Here is a 25,552-nt window from a genome sequence, read left to right as displayed (position 1 = left end):
TCCCAGGCTAGTGACGTACCGGTACGTCACTTTGCCTGGGAGGGGCTGACCGCCGCCGTATATAGTCGGGGCGGCGGTCGGCAAGTGGTTAAGGTTTCGGGGCTGACTTTGGTAACTGAAACCCTCAGCTCCATCCACAAATTTCCCATGGGTATAAGGTCTGGAGACTGGCGACCACTCCAGGACCTTAATGTGCTTCTTCTTGAGCTACTCCTTTGTCGTGTGGTTTGGGTCATTGTCATGCTGGAATACCCATTCTCCACCCATTTTCAATGCCCCGGCTGAGGGAAGGAGATTCTCACCCAAGATTTGATGGTACATGGCCCCCGTCCATCGTCCCTTTGATGCGGTGAAGTTGTCCTGTCCCTTTAGCAGAAAAACACCCCAAATGCATAATGTTTCCACCTCCATGTTTGAGGGTGGGGATGGTGTTCTTCGAGTCATAGGCAGCATTCCTCCTCCTCCTCCAAACTCAGCGAGTTGAGTTGATGCCAAAAAGCTTGATTTTGGTCTCATCTGATCACAACTCTTTCACCCAGTTCTCCTCTGAATCATTCAGATGTTCATTAGCAAACCTCAGACAGACCTGTACATGTTCTTTCTTGAGCAGGGGGAGCTGCAGGATTTCAGTCCTTTACGGCGTAGTGTTTTGCCGATTGTTTTCTTGGTGGCTATGGTCCCAGCTGCCTTCAGATCATTGACAAGATTCTCCTGTGTAGTTCTGGGCTGATTCCTCACCGTTCTCATGATCATTGAAACTCCACGATGTGAGATCCCGCATGGGGCCCCAGACCGAGGGAGATTGACAGTTAGTTTGTGTTTCTTCCATTTGCGAATAATCGCATCAGGTGTTGTCACCCTCTCACCAAGCTGCTTGGCGATGGTCTTGTAGCCCATTCCAGCCCTGTGTAGCTCTACAATCTTGTCCCTGACATCCTTGGACAGCTCCTTGGTCTTTATCAAAACTATAAAAAGCAGCTCAACCAACACCAATAATGCAATCCAACTAATAAAAAAAGGCTGCAGCCACTAATTATGCTTTCACTGAATGCAATAGGTAGAAAATCATTTATTTATATTGGTTCATTTACTAAATATTTTGTTGATTTTGCACTTAAGGATTTTTTTATATTGCATGGTTTAGTATATGGATTTTTTTTTTTAATTGATTCCTTATCAATAGCATTTATTAGTTTATTTATGGTATATCATGCACTTTGGCGCAGCACTGCTGTCGTTTTTGATTCTCTACCTATTGCATTGCTTATGTGCCTTCTTTTCTTAGGCTAAGTTCACATGTGGGCGTTTTGGGGCATTTTTGGGGAGTTTTTCTGCTCTAGGATCAGCTCAAAAAACGCCAAACAAGACAAATCCTATTCATTTCAATGGCCCCTGTTCACATCTGAGCGCTTTGACGTTTTAACCACTTTACCACCGGAGGATTTTGCTGTCTTACGTCTGGGCCACTTTTTGAGATTCGGCGCTGTGCGACTTTAACTGACAATTGCGCGGTCGTGCGAAGCTGTACCTAAACGAATTTGACGTCCTTTTTTTCCCACAAACAGAGCTTTCTTTTGGTGGTATTTGATCACCTGTGCGATTTTTACTTTTTGCGCTATAAACAAAAAAATAGCGTCAATTTTGCAAAAATAACAATATTTTTCACATTTTTTATATGAAATTCCCCCCCCCCAAAAAATGTAAAAATCAAAATTTATTTAACATTTTCGGCCAATTTGTTTTATGCTACATATGTTTGGTAAAAAAAACCGCAAAAAGCGTATTTTGATTGGTTTGCGCAAAAGTTATCGCGTTTACTAACAAAGGGAAAGATTTTTGTCATTTTTGTTGTTTTATTTTTTTAACGCGTAATGGCGGCGATCTGCGATTTTTTTTTTTTGCGGTACTGCGACATTGTGGCGGACAGATCGGACCCTTGACTGACATTTTTGACACTTTTGGGGTTACCAGTGACATTGCTACAGTAATCAGTGCTATACATATGCACTGTTACTGTAAAAATACACTAGCAGTGAAGGGGTTAACTTTTTTTGAGAGGGAGGGGCTGTGTGTGTCCCTAGGGGCGTGATCCTAACTGTGATTGGCTGTGGCTTGGGATGTATGAACAGTGATCAACGGTTCTACATAGTAGAACCGTATGATCATCATTCATACACCGGGGAGAATGACAGGCGGCTTGTTTACACTAGCCGCCTGACTTTCTCCCTCTCCCCCGACGATCGCAGAGTGACCGGCGGACATCGGGTCCGCCGGTCACACGCGCGGGGGGGTCCGTGACCACGCGGGAGCGGGAGCGCGCCTCCGGCGGCGCGCGCTCGCTCCCTAGACCCTCACAGGCTAGCGACGTAGCCCTATGTCACTTTGCCTGTGAGGGGCTGACCGCCGACGTAGATAGTCGTGCGGCGGTCGGCAAGTGGTTAAGCAAAACGCCCACCACTCAAAAAAGTACATGAGCTTCTTTTTGGGCATATTACAGGCATTTTTATTTTTTTCCATTGGTTACTAGTCAACCTAAAAAGGCCTGCACAAAAACGCCTGTAAAAAACGCCTGAAAAAAATGCCCATAAAAACGCCTGAAAAAAACGCCTAAAAAACGTCTGTAAATAGCAACGCCAAGATGTGAACGTAGCCTTAGTGCTGGGCACATTTTAAGCACTTTTTTTTAGCACATCGGCACAGTTTTTTTGGACATTTTATGAACTTTAATATTGTATGAATCAATGTATGATTTGAAGTATTTATTCTTTTGAACACATTGCACATTTTTTGCACATTTTTATCTAATATTTATTTATTATTTATTTATTTATTTATATATATAATTTTTTTTTTTTTTTTTTTTTTTTTTGCACTTGTATTTTTTAAATGTGGATTTATTGCATATAGCACTTTTTCAAGCACGTTTAGCACTTTATTTATTATTCATATATTTTTAGCAAGCGCTGTTAATATTTATTTTTTTCAGTCCATTCCCCTATTGGGTGAACAGCAGCTGCTAATTGTTTTTTTAGTAACTAACCAAGCATGGGTTTTTTTTTTTTGTATTACCTGATTTATTGATTGCTTCAGTGGACAGGTGTCTTTTATACAGGTAGCAAGCTGAGATTAGAAGCACTCCCTTTTAAGAGAGTGCTCCTAATCTCAGCTTGTTACCTGTATAGAAGACACCTGGGAGCCAGAAATCTTGCTTATTAACAGGGGATCAAATTTGTAAATTTATAACTTTTTTGAAATGCGCTTTTCTCAATTTTTTTGGTTCATATTCAGTCTCTCACTGGTAAAATAAACCTACCATAAAAATTATAGACTGATCATTTCTTTGTCAGTTGGCAAACGTACAAAATCAGCAGGGGATCAAATATTTTTTTTTCCCTCGCTGTACGTTCTACTTCCTCTTTTAAATCTGCAATTCTGCATGGCAACCAGCTGCTTTACTCTGTAGTATTCCTTTTTATTTTATTGCCTATTTTTTACCAAGTTTAATTTATTCCATAACATTAAAGTTCCACTTTTCAGCCCTTGCTGTGATGAATGCCAAAACCATAAATGATAAATGGGAAGAGCTGTGTGACATTCCAGAATAATATTTCTGCCCATTTTCTCTGGTAAGTACGTACAGCTGTTTGGCCTTGGAAACATTTTTACCATTTTTAACCACTTTAGGAAGAAAATGACGAGGCTTTTAAATGCATTTTAGCCCCGGGAACACAATCATCAAGCAAATAAACAATCATTTTTAGATGTACAAAATGTTTTGCCGCCGTGATGTGTTTTGCTAGTTGACGTCTGGGTTATGGGTAAGCGTTAGAGAAGATGTGAAGCCAGTTACTAGAGTTTCATAAAGTCATATTAAAAGCCATTTTCAAGCTCAAACTTTTGTCCTCGGTGACCCCGCTGTGAGGATCCTTGTTCAGGCACACACTGTTTTAGGGTGACAACTCTCCGTACCTGTCTCCTAATTGTGCACCCACGTTGTCTCTAGGGATGCACCAATAATATTTTTTTAACACCGAGTACGAGAACTGCTACTTTTTTTTTTAAGTACTCACCGATACCAAATACTGATACCTATCGCCTAGGAAGAGTAGGTAGAGGGGTGGTTTGGGAGGTAGGGGTTGTTAGGGAGATGGGGGAGGGCAGAGTAGAAGGAGGGGAGTAGAGGGGTAAGTGAGGGCAAGGTGGGAGGACGGGAGTAGAGGGGTAAGTGAGGGCAGGGTGGAAGGAAGGGAGTAGAGGGGTAAGTGAGGGCAGGGTGGAAGGAGGGCAGTAGAGGGTTAAGTGAGGGCAGGGTGGAAGGAGGGGAGTAGAGGGGTAAGTGAGGGCAGGGTGGAAGGAGGGGAGTAGAGGGGTAAGTGAGGGCAGGGTGGAAGGAGGGGAGTAAAGGGGTAAGTGAGGGCAGGGTGGAAGGAGGGGAGTAGAGGGGTAAGTGAGGGTAGGGTGGGAGGAGGGGAGTAGAGGGGTAAGTGAGGGCAGGGTGGGAGGAGGGAAGAAGAGGGGTAAGTGTGGGAAGGGTGGGAGGAGGGGAATAGAGGGGTAAGTGAGGGCAAGGTGGGAGGACGGGAGTAGAGGGGTAAGTGAGGGCAGGGTGGGAGGAGGGAAGTAGAGGGGTAAGTGAGGGTAGGGCAGTGGTTCTCAAATCCGGTCCTCGGGACCCACCAACAGGCCAGGTTTGCAAGATAACTAAATTACATCACAGGTGATCTCATTTGCTTCTCAGTGATTGCAGTATTCTAGTCTGCATCCCCCAAGGTAATACTTAAAATCTGGCCTGTTAGTGGGTCCCGAGGACCGGATTTGAGAACCACTGCGGTAGGGTAGTGGTAGTAGAGGGTTGGGATGAAATAGGTATATTGGGCTGGGGAGAATTGGAAGGGAAAAGGTTGTGATCGCTGGGGGGGAAGAGAATGGGGATGGGAGGGTCATTGGGAGACATGGGGGTAGAGGTGACAGCTGGTGGAGGTAAGGGGGTAGACGTGCACACGACGAAAAAAATTAGTTCAGTTTCGTTTCGATTAGATTAGTTAATCTAGTTATTTCCTTTAGTTCAATTCGGTTATTTCATTTAATTCATATTCGGGATTCATATTCGGAATTCGTTTTATGTCTTTTTCAAATTTACTGATTTTTTTTTTCTCTTCAAAACTTTCGAATCTTGAATCGGTCGAATAGAAAACTTTAGATTTTATTTTTTTATTCGAATGTGGCAAAGTAAAAAAACAAAAAGATGAATCTCAAAATGAATACAATGATTCTTTTAATCATCTTTGGCTTAACAAAAACAGAATTATTTGGAAATGGTACTCTAATAGCACACACATAGTCTTTGATTTCAAAAATATGTTTACAGTTCAAATTGGACTGGAGTTCGATGTAAAATTCGATTCAAATTTTAATTAGAGTTTCCGAAATTTGGACGAATTTTGTTTTGTTATTCGGAGCATTCGGTGAACTTCATTTATACTGTAGTTCGGGTATTCGGATATATCCAAATAACGAAAAATGTGTCCAAATATTTATTCGGAAACGAAAGGAACCGCACATGTCTAGAAGGAGGAGGCAACAGACAGAAGTGACAGCTGGGCAGAGGGAAGGAGGAGGCAGAGATGGCACTGACCAGAGACCACAGCTGGCCAAAGGGGAGGAGGAGGCTGGGATGGCACTCGCCAGAGACCACAGCTGGCCAGAGGGGAGGAGGCGGCTGGAATGGCATCCACTAGAAACCACAGCCAGCCAGAGGGGAGGAGGAGGCGGGGATGGCACTCACCAGAGAAGACAACCCACTGGAGGGGAGAAGAAGACAGGGTTGTCACCCACCAGAAAACGCAGTCAGCTGGAGGGGAGGAGGAGGCTGGGAAGGCACCCACCAGAGACCACAGCTGGCCAGAGGGGAGGAGGAGGCAGGGATGGCACCCACCAGAGACCACAGCTAGCCAGAGGGGAGGAGGAGGCTGGGATGGCACTCACTAAAGAAGACAGCCCACTGGAGGGGGGTGGAAGGCGGGGTTGTCACCCACCAGAGAAGACAGCCAGCCAGAGGGGAGGAGGAGGCAGAGACGGCACCCACCAGAGACCACAGAGGGGAGGAGGAGGCTGGGATGGCACCCACCAGAAACCACAGCCAGCCAGAGGGGAGGAGGAGGCGGGGATGGCACTCACTGGAGACCACAGCCAGCCGGAGGGCATGAGGCGGCAGAGACTGCACCCACCAGAGACCACAGATGGAAAGAGGGGAGGAGGAGGTTGGGATGGCACCCACCAGAGGAGACAACGGGTTGGAAGGGAGAAGGAGGTGTTCCGTTACCAAGCTGACGTCACTTTTAGTATCAATTTCGGACATCAGAGCATTTTCACGAGTACCAATACTCATGAAAGTTCCTAGTATCGGCACTGGCAGGGCCGCTGATGGGGGGGGGGGGGCACCAGTCCTCCTGTAGGGGGCCCAGGCACATAGTTGGCCCCAACAGCACAGGGAAGGGGGCAATTGTAGAAGGGTGCCCTTTGTGGCTCTCTGCAGCATCTGAAAGCCAGTTTATCCCCCTCCTGCTAGCTTTCAGCTGCTTCGGAGAGAGACACAGACACAGAGCATCGTTCCTGTAATTGCTTTCCTCCCCTCCCACAGCGCTAACAAATTGTAAAGAAAATATAATAATTAAACATTGTAAAAAAAATTGTAAAATAAAAAAATTGTAAACATTTTATAAAAAAATATATAATTTTTTTTTAAATGTAAAAAACAATTAAAAAGGGCTAATTGACACGGGTTATAATAATGGTGTATTTTTAGTGAAAATATTGTCCTGATATATTTGTGGGGAGGGCGTTATTTCCAACAGCAGCCCTGGGCACCAGTATCTGTATCGGTGCAACCCTAGTTGCAGTGGCAGATGGTGCTCCATCAGTCGGGGGGGGGCCTCAGACGGACCTGCCCCCCCATATCACTCCAGGCTGCACCACCACATCTCTCCCCCCCTCGCCCGCCTGCCCACCCTCCAGCCCGCCAGTTTACTTACCTTGTTCCTCCGGAATGACAGGCAGCGGTAGTGGCTTCCCCCTCAGTCTCCTTCATGTCCCTTCTCGGCGGCTGTCTCCTCCCCCCTTCTTGGCCAATAGCATGTCTTCTCCTTTCAGCCAATAGAGAAACAGGTCTTAGAACCTGCTTCCCGATTGCCCAGGAGGAGAATCAGTGTTGCAAAAGCGAATATTCATTCGCTATTGTCACACAACTGGGTGGGCTCAGGGCGCACTGCTCTGCGCCCCGAGCTCACCCTTTTTTGAAGCCTATTAGAGCCTCTGGCTGTAATCAGGTGCTTAAAAAAAAAACCCTCATTGGAATCCATGCATCCAGCACCCTGCATGTAGATTAGGGGGCCGGATGCATGGCTAGGGGGGCAGCGCCCCTGCGCCCCCAATGGACGGGCCGCCACTGCCTAGTTATCTCCCTGTCCTATGGCCTACCAATGTAGACTGCTGGAGATCAGTCCTTATTAATAATTGTTTTATCTCATGATTGTTCCCCCCAGCCCTTTCTTTCGGTTTCATTGTATGAAGAACACTGCTCTATCCTGTGTTATGAAACTGTAAACTTGGAAGTTCTTCCCACTATTGGTCAGAAGTAGCAATGATACTTTACAAAGTGCAAAAAATAGCTGTAGTCTGATTTTAAACATAAAAGAAGAAGAAGCCTCCATATGGATTTTGTTTCTAGGCTTCTGCTTTGAAGTGGGTTTTGTGGAATTTTTCGCACCCAGCTCCAAGTTTGCATCTTTTTTTATATAAGCGCTGATAATTGCTACTTTGCAGTACATGGAAGAGGGGTAATTGACAAGTGAAAGGTGTTGTTACTGTATGAATACTCGTCATTGTTAATCAGTCTAGATAATTGAACCTTTCTTACCGTCTGACAAACACAGAGAGGAATATCGCTACACCCACCCAGTCAGATTGTCTGTCTGATAACAGAGCGCTGAGACGCATTTACTCTCTCATTTATGCACATTGACCCACTCCCACCAACGCACACTTCTACCGCTTCTGCTGACACCGCTGCCACCTACCCTACCCAACTTCTCGTCACTATACTGGGAAATATCCCACTTCTCATCACTATACTGGGAAATATCCCACTTCTCATCACTATACTGGGAAATATCCCACTTCTCATCACTATACTGGAAAATATCCCACTTCTCATCACTATACTGGGAAATATCCCACTTCTCATCACTATACTGGGAAACATCCCACTTCTCATCACTATACTGGAAAACATCCCACTTCTCATCACTATACTGGGAAACATCCCACTTCTCATCACTATACTGGGAAATATCCCACTTCTCATCACTATACTGGGAAATATCCCACTTCTCATCACTATACTGGGAAACATCCCACTTCTCATCACTATACTGGAAAACATCCCACTTCTCATCACTATACTGGGAAACATCCCACTTCTCATCACTATACTGGGAAATATCCCACTTCTCATCACTATACTGGGAAACATCCCACTTCTCATCACTATACTGGGAAACATCCCACTTCTCATCACTATACTGGAAAACATCCCACTTCTCATCACTATACTGGGAAACATCCCACTTCTCATCACTATACTGGAAAACATCCCACTTCTCATCACTATACTGAGAAACATCCCACTTCTCATCACTATACTGAGAAACATCCCACTTCTCATCACTATACTGGGAAACATCCCACTTCTCATCACTATACTGGGAAACATCCCACTTCTCATCACTATACTGGGAAATATCCCACTTCTCATCACTATACTGGGAAATATCCCACTTCTCATCACTATACTGGGAAATCTCCCACTTCTCATCACTATACTGGGAAACATCTCACTTCTCATCACTTTACTGGGAAACATCCAACTTCTCATCACTATACTGGGAAACATCCCACTTCTCATCACTATACTGGAAAACATCCCACTTCTCATCACTATACTGGAAAACATCCCACTTCTCATCACTATACTGGGAAACATCCCACTTCTCATCACTATACTGGAAAATATCCCACTTCTCTTCACTATACTGGGAAACATCTCACTTCTCATCAATTTACAGGGAAACATCCCACTTCTCATCACTATACTGGGAAACATCCCACTTCTCATCACTATACTGGAAAATATCCCACTTCTCATCACTATACTGGGAAACATCTCACTTCTCATCAATTTACAGGGAAACATCCCACTTCTCATCACTATACTGGGAAACATCTCACTTCTCATCAATTTACTGGGAAACATCCAACTTCTCATCACTATACTGGGAAACATCCCACTTCTCATCACTATACTGGGAAACATCCAACTTCTCATCACTATACTGGGAAACATCCAACTTCTCATCACTATACTGGGAAACATCCAACTTCTCATCACTATACTGGAAAACATCCCACTTCTCATCACTATAACGGGAAACATCCAACTTCTCATCACGATACTGAGATACATTTCTATACTCTCTGCCATATCACTGACACTCATTACTCCACTCTTCACATTTGCACCAGCACTCATTACTGGACTCTTCAAATCTGCACCAACACTCATTACCCTGTTCTTCACATCTGCACCAACACTCATTACTCTACTCTTTGCATCTGCACCAATACTCATTACTCCACTCTTCACATCTGCACCAACACTCATTACTGGACTCTTCACATCTGCACCAATACTCATTACTCCACTCTTCACATCTGCACCAACACTCATTACTCCACTCTTCACATCTGCACAAGTGCACATATACTCATTACTGGACTCTTCACATCTGCACCAATACTCATTACTCAACTCTTCACATCTGCACCAACACTCATTACTCTACTCTTTGCATCTGCACCAACACTCATTACTCCACTCTTCACATCTGAACATATACTCATTACTGGACTCTTCACATCTGCACCAACACTCATTACTCCACTCTTTACATCTGCACCAACACTCATTACTTCACTCATCACTCTTCACATCTACACCAACACTCACTACTTCACTCCACATCTGCACCAACACACACTACCCCACTCTCCATAAATTCTTTAACACACTCTACCTCACTCTTCACACCTTTACCAACATGCACTACCCCACTCTCCATAGCTTAACCAACATGCCTTATGCACATTATGCCACTCTCCACAACTTCACCAACACACACTACTCCACTCTTCACAACTTCATCAACACACACTACCCCACGCTCCACTATTTCACCAGCACACACTACTCCACTCTCCACAACTTCATCAACACACACACTACACCACTCTTCCCTACTTCACCAGCACACACTACTCCACTCTCCACAACTTCACCAACACACACTACCCCACTCTTCACTATTTCACCAGCACACACTACTCCACTCTTCACAACTTCATCAACACACACTACTCCACTCTCCACTATTTCACCAGCACACACTACTCCACTCTCCACAACTTCATCAACACACACACTACACCACTCTCCACAACTTCTTCAGCACACACTAACCCACTCTCCACTACTTCACCAGCACACACTACTCCACTCACCACAACTTCACACTCACACTGCCCCACTCTCTACAACTCCACCAACATACACTACCCCACTCTTTACAACTTCACTAACCCACACTACCCCACTCTCCACAACTTCACTGACACACACTACCCCACTCTCCGCAACGTCACTTACACACGCTACTCCCCTCTCCAACTTCATCACCACACACTACTCTACACACACACACAATACCCCACTCTCGACAACTTCACCAACACACACTACTCCGCTCTCCACTGCTTCATCAACACACACTACACCACTCTCCACTACCTCACCAGCACACACTACTCCAGTCTCCACAACTTCATTAACATACACTTCTCCACTCACCACAACTACACACACACACAATACCCCACTCTCTACAACTTCACTAACACACACTACCCCACTCTTTACAACTTCACCAACACACACTATCCCACTCTCTGCAACTTCATCAACACACACTACTCCACTCTTCACAACTTCACCAACACACACTACCCCACTCTCCGCAACTTCATCAACACACACTACTCCACTCTTCACAACTTCACCAACACACACTACTCCACTCTCCGCAACTTCATCAACACACACTACTCCACTCTTCACAACTTCACCAACACACACTACTCCACTCTTCACAACTTCACCAACACACACTACTCCACTCTTCACAACTTCACCAACACACACTACCTCACTCTCCATAACTTAATCAACACACACTACTCCACTCTTTACAACGTCACCAACACTCACTTTCCCACTCTCTACAACTTCACCAACACACACTACCGCACTCTCCATAACTTAATCAACACACACTACTCCACTCTTTACAACGTCCCCAACACTCACTTTCCCACTCTCTACAACTTCACCAGCACACACTACCCACTCTCTACTACTTCATTAACACACACTACTCCATTCTCTACAACTTTATCAACACACACTGCTCCAATCTACACAACGTCACCAACACACACTTTCCCACTCTCTACAACTTCACCAGCACACATTACCCCACTCTCCACTACTTCACCAGCAAACACTACCCCACTCTCCACTACTTCACCAGCACACACTACCCCACTCTCCACTACTTCACCAGCACACACTACCCCACTCTCCACTACTTCACCAGCACACACTACTCAACTCTCTACAACATCACCACTCTCTACAACTTCCCTGACACACACTACTCCAATCTCTATAACTTTATCAACACACACTACCCCACTCTCTACAACTTCACCAACAGGCACTACACCACTTTCCACACACTTCCTCGTGACCAGCACTGCTCTCATATGTGCCCCTGTATTCATCACTTTCAGCAAATGGCATTATGTTTTCTAGTCTGACTTTAAAATTAAGAAGTAAAACTCTCCACCTATATTTTGTGCTGAGCTTCTGCTTTGAAAACCGCTTTTGTGGCATGTTTCCTACCCAGCTCCAAGTGTGCATCTTTTTTAATAAGCGCTGATAATTGCTACTTTGCAGTACATGGAAGAAGGATAATTGACAAGTGAAAGGTGTTGTTACTGTATGAATACTTGTTATGTTTAATCAGTCTAGATAATTGATCCTTTCTTACTGTCTGACAAACACAGAGAGGAATATCGCAACAGCCGCCCTGGCAGATTGTCTGTCTAAATAACAGAGCACTGAGACGGATACACGATGGGCTTTTTGACATTAAACTGCTTAATTTCTTCCTCCTACTTTTACAGTATGACATTGATTGCAATGTTGCTCTTTTTTACATCTTCACGTTAAACGAGTCATGCAAGAGGCGCAGACCATCATACAAGTTAATACTGTACTGACCCTGTTATTGTCTAAACTTTACAACAAATACCTTTTCCCTGGCAAGGTCCGTGCTGTAAACGGATTAATGGTCTATTGTTATTTCGGTGTTTCAGTAAGTAATCCTGCTTCTTATACAAAGTTCAGACAAAGCAATTTTCCACACATAAAGGTTAAGTTTTCCAAAAGTACTCTCTGTGTCCCCTGGGGGGTAATCGTCCTCAATCTGGGAGACATGCCAAGAAACTTGACATCTAAAATGATGATGGGATTGGGTCCACAAACGAGTACAGTTCTGCCCCGTAAATAAAATCACTTTTCTGCTTCCTCTAGCCATCTTCTGCTTTCATTATAATACCTTGTGTATGACAATTGTTTATATATGTTGGGAGGGTGCGCTGATAGATGGTTAAAGCTGCTACCGGTATTCAGTGCCTAGTGAATAAATAAATGAATATAGATGTGTGGTATGGTGCGCTAAAACAATGATGTGTAACCCAAACAAATGGGGAATAACAGGGGTTAATCCATATGTGACATATGTGACTTAGGTGAATCTCTTATAATGCACAAATTAAATGGCATTAGTGAACAATGCAGAACATAAATAAATTCAAAAGTTCATACATTCCTTCAATCCTGAGTAGAGATCAGCTTGTAGGGAGGATCGCAGCAGCATTACAATGTCCTTGAGTGCAGTGTCTGTGATGGGCTGACCTGTGGTTGGAAAGGCTGCTATGGGATCCGGTGTATTGGTGTCCATAGCGGGTGCATCCCCCGCTGAGATCCCGCCATATGAAGGATCATCCGTGAGCAGTAAGGAAAATCTCCTTTGCCTGCTTTTAGCAGGACTTTGCATTGAAGGGGTCGACTGACCTGATGCTGGGTCCGGATCAACGTCTGCCGAGGTCAGTGAGTCCTGTAGGAGGGCCGCCGCAGCCAGAGCGCTGGCTGCATCTCTGTGGGGAGGGGCCCGGGCGCCATTTTGGCGAGATCTTCCCGCTACAGGCGGGAAGTAAAGGGTGAGTTTCCTTGGCTTCTGTGGGTCCCTCTGGCGCCTGGACATCTCCGCCGGGTGCTCGGGCAATCTGCAGTGATCGTGGGTGTAAGCAGGCAGGTTTTGCTGGCTCCGTCGAGGTGTTGTCCATGGTCCAGTGCAGGAGTTCCTAACTCATGCGGCCATACACGTCGGCGGCCGCTCCACCCCCCAATCCAAAAGTTCATAAATGTCCATAGAGTGATGGCTCAAACTGGTGAAAAGATGAAAACAAAATGCTTCCCAATTTGATGTGAAAGCCCACCACCAAAGGGGAAATTCCTCCTTACCAGACGGAAAAAAATAAAGTGCAGATTTGGTGCAAGTAAACTGAAAACAAAACGATCCCAAGGTGCTTCCAATCTCCAAGTGAAAAACACCCAAATAGGTCTCTTACCAGACTGCAGACAATAAGCGCTTGTTAAATACTCCAACAGGACACTATCTTCTCATCCACACTCTAACAAGGTGTCTCAATAAACATGGATCTGACGATCACCCTCAGACATATGGTATAAAGCATGGGTGTCCAACCTTTTGGCTTCTCTGGGCCACATTGAGTGTAGAGAAATTTTCTCGGGCCACATATAAAATATATACTATAGTTAAGGTATATAATTAATAAAATGCTGCCTCGCCCTTCCCACGTGGCCGCCCCCCCCCCCCCCCGCTCAAATGAAATGGAATCAGTATACGGAGGTTTACTTCTTCTGAGAGATATTAACCACTTTACGTCTGCCTGCAGTAATATTACTTTGGCAGAGTGGCTCGTTATCGTCTGACGATGTAGTACTACGTCGTCAGACACTCCCCTTTCTCGGCGGCGCGCACGCGCCGCCGGAGGCTCGCTCCCGCTGTTTTCAGTCACAGCGGGAGTCGGGCCAGGGGAGGAGCAGCGGCGATCGCCGCCGCTCTTCCCCGATCGTCGGGGATCTAGTGTGGAGATCCGCCTGCTTGTGTAAACACAAGCGGGCGGATCTCCTAAGTGACAGGCAGGGTCAGATTGCAGGGTTCAGCATAGCTGAACCCTGGATCTATCCTTGTGTCACTCAGTCACCTCCCCCCACACACGTAAGTAAGCACCAGGCATACATTAACCCCTCCCTCTCCAATAAAATTAACCCCTTCCATGCCAGTGTAATTTTTACAGTAACAGTGCATATATATAGCACTGATTACTGCAGTAATGTCACTGGTACCCCCAAAAGTGTCAAAAATGTCAGTCAAGGGTCCGATCTGTCCGCCGCAATGTCGCAGTCCCGCAAAAAAAATCGCAGATTGCCGCCATTACGTGTTAAAAAAAAAACACCAAAAATGACAGAAATCTTTCCCTTTGTTAGTAAACCCAATAACTTTTGCGCAAACCAATCAAAATACGCTTATTGTGAATTTTTTTTACCAAACATAGGTAGCAGAAAACAAATTGGCCAAAAATTTAAAAAAATTTTGATTTTTACAATTTTTTGGGGGGAATTTCATATAAAAAAATGTGAAAAATATTGTTGTTTTTTCAAAATTTACGCTCTTTTTTTGTTTATAGCGCAAAAAGTAAAAATCACACAGGTGATCAAATGCCACCAAAAGAAAGCTCTGTTTGTGGGAAAAAAAGGGCATACATTTCGTTTGGGTATGGCATCGCACGACCGCGCAATTGTCAGTTAAAGTCGCACAGCGCCGAATTGCAAAAAGTGACCTGGACGTAAGACAGCAAAATCCTCCGGTGGTAAAGTGGTTAAAGGAAAAGGACCCGACTTCCTTCCTCCCCAGCAAAAAAAAAAATTGTCAGGGGGCAGTGGGCCGCATTGCCTGGGGTTTCCGGGCCACATGTGGCCCCCGGGCCGCAGGTTGGACATGCCTGGTATAAAGGATAAAAGCATTGGACTCACGGGTGAGCTGGTGTCAGTGATCATACACCGGAAGTATGGCAGCTAGTCTTGGTGTATATAAAGGCGGTCTCAGTTGAGGTCCAGAAGGAGGAAACGCGTCAAAAAGGAGGCGTACCCATCACACACGTCACTCGCAGTCTGTGCTGCAGCCGGACGCGAGTTCCCAAGAAATTCCCCGCATGATTTGTGTATAATGCTGGCTAAAGTACATCCCATGTAAGTGCAATATCGTTTGTAAAATAAATTGTCTGGAAGGTAATACACTATCGGCTGCTTTTATCCTTTATACCATATGTCTGGGGGTGATCGTCAGATCCATGTTTATTGAGACACCTTGTTAGAGTGTGGATGAGGAGGAGAAGATAGTGTCCTGTTGGAGTATTTAACAAGCGCTTATTGTCCGCAGTCTGGTAAGAGACCTATTTGGGTGTTTTTTACTTGGAGATTGGAAGCACCTTGGGATTGTATTGTTTTCAGTTTACTTGCATCAAATCAAGAAAATCAAGAAATTGCTGCATTTCTTACCTTATAGACAATAGTATGCCCCACAATCTTACTGTTTGGTGGTCCAGAATGACACTGTGAGCTCAGGGCATCATCATTATTTTAGCATGACTGTCTGCATCATTGAATGAAGAGAACCATTAATGCAATAAAAGAAAGAAGACCATTTTGTTGCAGGACTGACCAAAAAAACCCATAGGAAGTACACAAAAAAATAAATGCAAAGGGTGCACTGCCTACCCAAGCTGGAGTTGGGTTTTAACCAAAAGTCTAGGCTTTTGGTTGCATGGTCTCAACTGAAATCATGCAACCAAGCCTCTAAAGTAGCCTTTCTCAACCTTTTTCAATGCTGAGGAACCCTTGAAATAACTTTCTGGTCTCAGGGAACCCCTGCTAAAAATGACTATACCCACAACTCGAGATACATTAGTGTGATGGTCAGTAGGAAGAATGCTCCTTACACTTGTGGTCATTGGGAAGAATAACCCCCTCGCAGACCGCTAAAAGATCATTGGTGTCAGTGGGAACTTATCTGAGAGGCAGATATTGCTCATTGCTCAAGAAATCCCTAGTAATCTCTGGAGGAACCTTAGGATTCCATGGAACCCTGGTTGAGAAACCACATGACCAGAGCATGGACTGCAGGAAACCCAAAGCCACATTTCTACAGGATAGGTAAGTGTTTTGGCACTTTTGTTACTCTTTATCTATCTCCTCACAAACTGATAACATGAAGCTATGTTAAAATTTGAGTATAGGCCTTCCAAAAAAAAAAAAGCTCTGTTGTTTCTGAGGATTCTTGGCTTTGGTCAAGGGCAGAGCTGCATCTCACTGAAACAAGCAAAGAGGCTCAAAGTGTTTCAAAAGCAGTGTTTTATAGTGACTAAAACCAGCCGATTCCCTAGAGAAGGTATATGTTAGGGATTTACACTTTCTTGTTAAGGACCCATTTTTAATGTGTATAAAAAAATGTAAGAGATACACATGCCTATACAGATATGGCGATTCCTTACCGATTCACTCCACGTTGTGAAAGGTATTTCCTTGTTCTATAACTCCTTTGGGCAAAAAACATCCTTTCACAAAACATGATCGCATTGGGAAGTAGAGCTCGGGACACCCTTTTCAGAAACTCAATGGAAATTGGCCATTCGTGCCTCCTATAAATCAACACAATGTGTTTCTCACTGGGAACAACCACAAAAAATCCTCACCCGTTGGTACTTAACCCCATATCGTTTATCCAAAATATATAGCCCCTTGTGTTGGCGCAATTGCGACCAAGTGGGCACGATTGTTCACACTTTTTGGTTCTGCAAAAGTCTGACTAGTTTCTGGGGGAGGGTCTTTGAAGTTATCTCCACTATCATCGGGATATTGCTCCAACCTAACCATGCTCTGGCCCTCCTGTTCTTGGGTCTTGAAACTTTACCTCCCCATATGAGAACAGTCGTAATACACACGCTGATTGCAGCTAGAACTGCCATAGCAAGGTATTGGAAACAATCTGACGCACCCTCCTACTTGGAGGTCAAAAGACAGGTTAATGCTCAATACTCCTTAGAAAAAGCGTATGCTTACTCATTCCATCGAGGTTCCAAATTCCACAAGGACTGGTCAATATGGACTCAAAGTAAATATTTTGTTCCTTCCTGTTAAGCCCTTATTCGTATACCCCAATTGCTTGTTCTACTCTCTCCCGCTGCCTACCTGTGCTGTTATTTTGACAAATTACTGCTATTACGTATACAGGTTGTTCCGACACTACGTTACGTATTGTGTACACAAAGTATTATGTATTCTATTTTTTTCTTTTTCATGTTTGTTGTTTGAAAATTCCAATAAAAATCATTGAAAGTAAAAAAAAAATGTAAAAACTATCAATTAGCCAACGTCCAACCCACATCTATATAATTCTTTTGTTTTTTCATCAACAGCTCTGCATCGTGGAGTGTGAAGGAAAAATCTACTCCAGTTCCATGTGGGGCGTATGCAAAACAGTCCTCATAAAGTCCTCGATACAACTCAGCATGGACAGTTTTGAGGAAGACTTCAAACCTTTTGAAGACAGCCAGTTCCCCACCAATTTCAAGCGCCTGAACGATCTCACCAAAGTGGTCGACTTGAGTAAGATCAAGGATGAAAAGAGATTGTCCAAAATTAGAAATTTGATTCGCGAGCAAGAAGAAGACACTAGCATCGACGATGGAGAAACTGCACTTGGGATGACCACTGGACCCGACGAATTCGGAAACTTGCAAAATCCATCGAATGCCATGTCTAAACGCTTTGGGGGGTTTGTCAAGGGAAAATACAGCTATAGGAAATTCATGGGCCCGTCGAAAGACCTTCAGAAGCGCTATGGTGGCTTCATAGGTGTTCGAAAATCAGCCAGAAAATGGAACAACCAGAAAAGATTTAGTGAGTTTCTGCGGCAGTACTTGGGGATGACCACACGTTCGGCTGAATATGACAGTTTTACTAATGATATGAATGAACTGGATGAGCAAAATGAGATCTGAGACTTGAAGCCCGTTGATGCACATAGTTGATTTAGAACTACGAAGGCACAAAGTCAACCACCACCTTAGAGTATAATTTAAGAAGCCCTCACCAGTGTCATTGGTATTTTGGAACCATGCCTAGTGGATGTACGCCGTACAGCTCAAATCATTATCTTAAAATAGATGACATCTTGGTGAATATTTGGCAAAACTGGGAAGTAAAAAAGGGTGGTATTAAGAAGTAAAAAAATAAAAATAATAAATCTGCTGTTTTAATGTATGATCCAATACCCTTTTCCTTATATTTTGTAAATATATGACACGTATACTACATGCAATAGGGTTTGACATTGTCATTTGAAACCTGAGTTGCAATTTCAACTGGCCTATAGTAATTAAACATTTACTTGATATTTATATCAGTCGGGGGAGCAGGTGTCTATCATCTTTACATGAGGTATACCTAAACCAAGTTTTTTTTTTTTTAGCATTAAGTAAAAATCTCCAATATGGACACAGACAGCCTCCCCACTGTACTAAATAAAAGTGTTTATTATTGATGTCTGTGGCCCTTCTTAGAGGTGACCTTTCACTGGCACAGGAATCTCCCCATGGGCACCACAGAGGCCAGTAAAACGTGATAGAACTTCAATTCATTCCTTAATCTATCCAAAATTAAACAAAGTTTTGGCTTGAGATACAATTAAAGAAGACTTATCATATTAAAATATTCATCAGTTAATTTGAAGCACATTATAGAATATTCTCTGTTCTCAAGAATGGTTATTTTGATAGCTAGTGGGATCTATTGGACTGGTTAGGCCTATGGTGTCCACAGTTTTTCTTCTAAGATCCATACAGTGTTCTATTACGAGCCACTTCTCCTTTCCTCAATTTAGTGACATTTGCTTATTCACAGCACTGGCCCATAGATGGGCAAATGCCTTGTAGGAATAACCAGTAGCAGGGCCGGCGCTTGACTATTTTGTGAGAAAGCAAAAGAATTTGACCGCACTCCAGTATGGTGAAGGATAAAAATGTCTCTTTATTCTTGAATACAAGTGGAACACAACATAGTTATGAGTAAGCAATCTTGAATTCTGAAACGCGTCAACTGTTGTGGCTCATCTGTTATGTTGTGTTCAACTTGTATTCAAGAATAAAGAGACAAGTGCGGTCGAATTCTTTTGCTTTCTTGGATTTGCTCGGACTGTGGACTGGACTTGCACCTGGCTGATGAGGGGGGGATTGTTCTCACCTGGAGCTGCGTATACTGCTCTCAGTGAAATTAGACTATTTTGCGCCCTAGGCAAGACCAGCTACATGCACCCCCCCCCAACAAAAAAGGTAGGGAAACCAGCGGCCCTGGCCAATGGCGTAGCGTGGGTGGTCTGTGCCTGGGGTAAAAGAAATTAGTTTGCGATCCCTAATTTTTAGGCTTCATGCACACTAGCAGTTTCAAAACCACTAGAAAACACACTGAATTAATATTAGGGTGATATTAGGATTTTTTTGCTTTTGCAGTGTTTAAGAGCATTTTCCAAAAAGTTTTTTTAGGAGCCCTAGCATTTATAGGGAGCGGCAGCCGCCAGCGTCCTTAACAGCCAGCTGGCCACTGCAGCCTTAACAACAGATAACAACAGATAAGTCATCACCTGTCAACGGGGTTGCCCGTCTGACAGCTGAATGTAAAAAAAAAAATTGGTAGTAATGAAAATTTCAAAAAAAATCTGGGTGGGAGTCCCAAGCACGTGGCCTGGTATAGTTCGGGGGGAGGGGGGTGCTCGCTCGTCTTCCCCCGTTCCTGGCCTGCCAGGTTGCATGCTCGACAAAAGGTCTAGTAAAGATTTTGGAGGGGACCACAGCGCCATTTTCTTTTAATATTTTGGCGTGGGGTTCCCATCAAAATCCATACCAGACCCGAAGAGCCTTTAGAAAATTTGGGGCCCCTTACAAAGCTTTAGGCCTGGGCCCCCCAGGCTTTACCACCAATATTCCCCCAGGGCCTCGCAGCGCCTCTGCACCCACATGAAAAGAATGCACCAAGAGCAGGTGCTCCTCCCACCCCTGCCATCTCCTGACCCTGCCGGATAGCTGGGCCCCTCAGGATGCCCGGGCCCGGGCTACATGTGTATGGGCTGTCCCCCCTGATGGCAGCCCTGGTCCTGGAAATGCTACGAAACGTCTTTAACATTACAGAACAGGTCCAGCTGAATGTGACTAACAACTATACAATGACCTCGATCAATGAGAACCTTCGTAGATAGATAGGAATGATATTTCAAAATTGAGATAACACACCTAACACAACATCAAGTCTCAGACCAATAGAAAAAGCTGTGAAATAGACAGTCATTAACCAATAAAGTATATCACAACTTCATAACTTACATCAATGTGGCAAAAAAACATATCTACAAAGTGACTGGTCCTTATTGCAGTTTGGTAAAAACTAAAAACTGGGAATTTTGTTTTGTAGTGAGTTGATAGGTGGTGGTTACAAGTCTTACTGGCTTCTGTACATTTAGTGCTCCATCAAAACTGGAGTTCCAAGCCTCATTTATGCACCCAAACTGGAGTTCCAAGCTTCATTTATCCACCCAAACTGGAGTTCCAAGCTTCTATTATCCACCCAAACTGGAGTTCCGAGCTTCATTTATCCACCCAAACTGGAGTTCCGAGCTTCCATTATCCACCCAAACTGGAGTTCCGAGCTTCATTTATCCACCCAATCTGGAGTTCCAAGCTTCCATTATCCATCTTAAGCCATGTACACGCTATTAGAAAATTGGATGAAAATATCCATACTTGGAACGATTGTTCGATTTTCTGTTCATTAGTGCACTGCTTCTGAGAGCCAATATGGACTGTTCCCAAGGGACATGTTAGAAATATTTTCTCTTAGTTATCATAACGTCTGTATTTACATACGTGGGAGGTAAACCCTCCCCAAAATCCCTACTCCTGGCATAAATCCTTCCCCCAAATTCCCCCTCCTAGTGTAAGTTCTGCCCTCTAATCCCCCCTCTTAGTACAAATCCGCCCCCGATCCACCCTCCTAGCACAAATTCTCTCCCCCAAATACCCCCTTCTAGCTTAAATCCTCTTCCCCAAATCCCCCCGTCTAGCCCAAATCCTCTCCCTCGAATCCCCCCTCATAACTTGAATCCACCCCCCCGAATCATAATGCCCATCCTAAACCCTTGCACCAAATCCCCCCTTCTAGCACAAATCCTCTCCCTAAAATCCCCCCCCACCAAAATCCCCACACTTAGCGTAGGCCCTTCTCCCAAATCCCCCCTCTTAGTGTAAGTTCTCCCCCCAAATCCTCCCTATTAGCACAAATCCTCTCCCACAAATCTCCACCCTTAGCACAAATCCTCTTCCACAAATCCCCCTTCTAGCTTAAATCCTCTCCCCCAATTCCCCACGCCTAGTGTAAATCCTCCCCTCAAATCCCTCCTCCTGGTGTAAGTTCTTCCCCCAAATCCCCCCTCCTAGCACAAATCCTATCCCACAAATCCCCCCTCCTAGCACAAATCCTATCCCACAAATCCCCACTCCTAGCACAAATCCTCTCCAAGGGCATGAAAGGATTTTATCGATCATTTGTCTATTTTTTAATAGTGTGTACTAGACATAAGCTGGAGTTCCAAGCTTCATTCAGTCAACCGTGTTGATGTTTTATACAGTCACAGTTCCCAAGTTATTTATCTCTGGTCCTCCACATCCTTCCACAGTGATGGGGCCCATAGGGCAGCTATGGTTATACATGCACCTTATTCAACCAGAGCATATATTAAAGTCCTGTGTAATAGAAAAACTTTTAATCCAGATATGTATTTGTTTACAAAAACTATGGTTAGCACCGTCTAAATTCTGTCTTTTAAATAATGATCCATTGAAGATTTATCAATATGAGACTGTGGATATCTGCACTGTGAGCCAATCATGCTGTATTGCAATGCACCATGCTACAGATCTGACGTGTTTTCAGGCACTGGGTAGGTGGATGATCAGCAGCTCACTGAAAGAGATGATATTGATTTTTGATGCCCTTTGCTGTCCAATGAGAAGACCTTTTTCAGTCCAAGCACCTGCATGAAGCGGGGAATGCTGAGCCCCCGAAATGCATTGGTTGTTGCAAAATAAAATCTTTCAAAAGATTGTACAAGCTAATGTGGCACTCCCATCCTTATAAAACTTTAGTAAACTCCACCGAGGATCCAGCGGGACGCCGCAGGTGCTGATAAGCAGCCTCTAGGACCACAAACCACCCATTGCGTTATAACGTATCTCCATAAGGTTCCCCATAGGGTTCTCCTACACCAAAAACAACGAGAAGGCCGGTGACACAGGAAGCAGCACAGCATAGCATAGATATGAAACCAGCTAGTAAGTACTGGGGCCTGCCTAACTGGATACTAAATGAATGGATTGTTTAGAGTCCTCTGGCAGTGCAGAGGATTTCAGGAGAGGAGCGTTCGATAGTGGAAAAATGCAGAGTCTTCCAGCAGAGCAGAGGATTTCCGGAAAGGAGAGTTAGATAGCGGAAGGAGCAGAGTCTTCCAGCAGAGCAGAGGATTTCAGGAGAGGAGAGTTATAGTGGAAGAAGCAGAGTCCTCCAGCAGTGCAGATTATTTCAGGAGAGGAGAGGCATAGAGGAAAGAGCAGAGTTCTCCAGGTGTGCAGAGTGTTTAAGGAGAGCAGAGTTAGATAGAGGAAGGAGCAGAGTCCTCCAGTTGTCCTAAGTATTTTAGAAGAGGAGAGTTAGATAGAGGATGGAGCAAAGTCCTCCAGCAGAGCAGTGTATTTCGGGAGTGGAGAGTTAGACAGAGGAGGGGGCAGAGTCCTCCAGCAGAGCAGAGTATTTCAGGAGAGGAGAGTTAGATGGAGGAAGGAGCAGAGTCCTCCAGCAGAGCAGAGTATTTCAGGAGAGGAGAGTTAGATGGAGGAAGGAGCAGAGTTCTCCAGCAGAGCAGAGTATTTCATAAGAGGAGAGGTTGATAGAGGAGGTAGCAGAGTCTTCCAGCAGAGCAGAGGATTTCAGGAGAGGAGAGTTAGATAGAGGAAGGAGCAGAGTCCTCCAGCAGAGCAGAGTATTTCAGGAGAGGGTAATTAGATGGAGGAAGGAGCAGAGTCCTCTAGTAGTGCAGAGTATTTTAGGAGAGGGGAGTTATAGTGGAAGAAGCAGAGCCCTCCAGCAGTGCAGACTATTTCAGGAGAAGAGAGTTAGAGGAGGGAGCAGAGTCCTCCAGCAGAGCAGAGTATTTCAGGAGAGGAGAGTTAGATAGAGGAGGGAGCAGAGTCCTCCAGGTGTCCAGAGTATTTTAGAAAAGGAGAGTTAGAAAGAGGAGGGATCAGAGTCCTCCAGCAGAGCAGAGTATTTCAGGAGAGGAGAGTTAGATGGAGGAAGGAGCAGAGTTCTCCAGCAGAGCAGAGTATTTCAGAAGAGGAGAGGTATAGAGGAAGGAGCAGAGTTATCCAGGTGCGCAGAGTATTTTAGGAGAGGAGAGTTAGATAGAGAAGGAGTAGAGTCCTCCAGCAGTACAGAGTATTTAAGGAGAGGAAAGTTAGATAGAGGAAGGAGCAGAGTCCTCCAGCAGAGCAGAGTATTTCAGGAGAGGGTAATTAGATGGAGGAAGGAGCAGAGTCCTCTAGTAGTGCAGAGTATTTTAGGAGAGGGGAGTTATAGTGGAAGAAGCAGAGCCCTCCAGCAGTGCAGACTATTTCAGGAGAAGAGAGTTAGAGGAGGGAGCAGAGTCCTCCAGCAGAGCAGAGTATTTCAGGAGAGGAGAGTTAGATAGAGGAGGGAGCAGAGTCCTCCAGGTGTCCAAAGTATTTTAGAAAAGGAGAGTTAGAAAGAGGAGGGATCAGAGTCCTCCGGCAGAGCAGAGTATTTCAGGAGAGGAGAGTTAGATGGAGGAAGGAGCAGAGTTCTCCAGCAGAGCAAAGTATTTCGGAAGAGGAGAGGTATAGAGGAAGGAGCAGAGTTATCCAGGTGTGCAGAGTATTTTAGGAGAGGAGAGTTAGATAGAGAAGGAGTAGAGTCCTCCAGCAGTACAGAGTATTTAAGGAGAGGAAAGTTAGATAGAGGAAGGAGCAGAGTCCTCCAGCAGAGCAGAGTATTTCAGGAGAGGAGAGTTAGATGGAGGTAGGAGCAGAGTTCTCCAGCAGAGCAGAGTATTTCAGAAGAGGAGAGTTAGATAGAGGAGGGAGCAGAGTCTTCCAGCAGAGGATTTCAGGAGAGGAGAGTTAAATAGAGGAAGGAGCAGAGTCCTCTAGTATTGCAGAGTATTTTAGGAGAGGGGAGTTAAATAGAGGAAGGAGCAGAGTCCTCTAGTACTGCAGAGTATTTTAGGAGAGGAGAGGAGAGTTAGAGGAAGAAGCATAGCCCTCCAGCAGTGCAGAGTATTTCAGGAGAGGAGAGTTAGAGGAGGGAGCAGAGTCCTCCAGCAGACCAGAGTATTTCAGGAGAGGAGAGTTAGATAGAGGAGGGAGCAGAGTCCTTCAAGTGTCGAAAGTATTTTAGGAAAGGAGAGTTAGACAGAGGAGGGAGCAGAGTCCTCCAGCAGAGCAGAGTATTTTAGGAGAGGAGAGTTAGATAGAGGAGGGAGCAGAGTCCTTCAAGTGTCCAAAGTATTTTAGGAGAGGAGAGTTAGGCAGAGGAAGGAGCAGAGTCCTCCAGCAGTGCAGAGTATGTCAGGAGAGGAGAGTTAGAGGAGGGAGCAGAGTCCTCCAGCAGTGCAGAGTATGTCAGGAGAGGAGAGTTAGGCAGAGGAAGGAGCAGAGTCCTCCAGCAGTGCAGAGTATGTCAGGAGAGGAGAGTTAGATAGAGGAAGAGGTGGCATGGCTGAACAAGGTATGCAAATTATAGTTTTCCAAAAATGGAAGCACCGTTGTACATAGATTGTTTGATCCGCCTCTGTTGTGTGAGGGATGAGTGTAAGTTTCGGGAATCAGATGCTGACAAACCGCTGAGCTCGGTCCTCTTGTGGATAAAACAATTTATCTTTTCTACAATCTTCTGACTGGAAGGCCATGAACATTCTGTGATATTACCTCCCATATCTCTGAGTTATTTTTCTTTCTTCTTTCTATTTTTCCTCGCTATTATAAAAAATAAGGCAGTCTGACACCAAAGCTATGAACCCCCCCCCCCCCCCCCCAAAAAAAATCACATTTATTT

The 25,552-nt window shown here is 44.6% G+C and overlaps 1 protein-coding gene across 1 annotated transcript in view; it reads left to right on the top strand.

Moving 5' to 3' along the window:
• The window catches only part of PNOC (prepronociceptin), a 238,030-nt gene extending 219,250 nt beyond the window's left edge, over positions 1-18,780 (top strand). Inside the window, exon 3 of the mRNA XM_082251145.1 lies at positions 17,797-18,780. Within this exon, the coding sequence (XP_082107271.1) occupies positions 17,797-18,381 (585 nt within the window). The 3' untranslated portion in view covers positions 18,382-18,780. The remainder of the gene's footprint in view (positions 1-17,796) is intronic.
• Positions 18,781-25,552: the final 6,772 nt, after the last annotated feature.

The sequence above is a fragment of the Pelophylax lessonae genome, assembly GCF_965119305.1.
Source record: "Pelophylax lessonae genome assembly, chromosome: 3".
NCBI lineage: Eukaryota > Metazoa > Chordata > Amphibia > Anura > Ranidae > Pelophylax > Pelophylax lessonae.
This window is presented reverse-complemented; position numbering and strand designations above follow the sequence as displayed.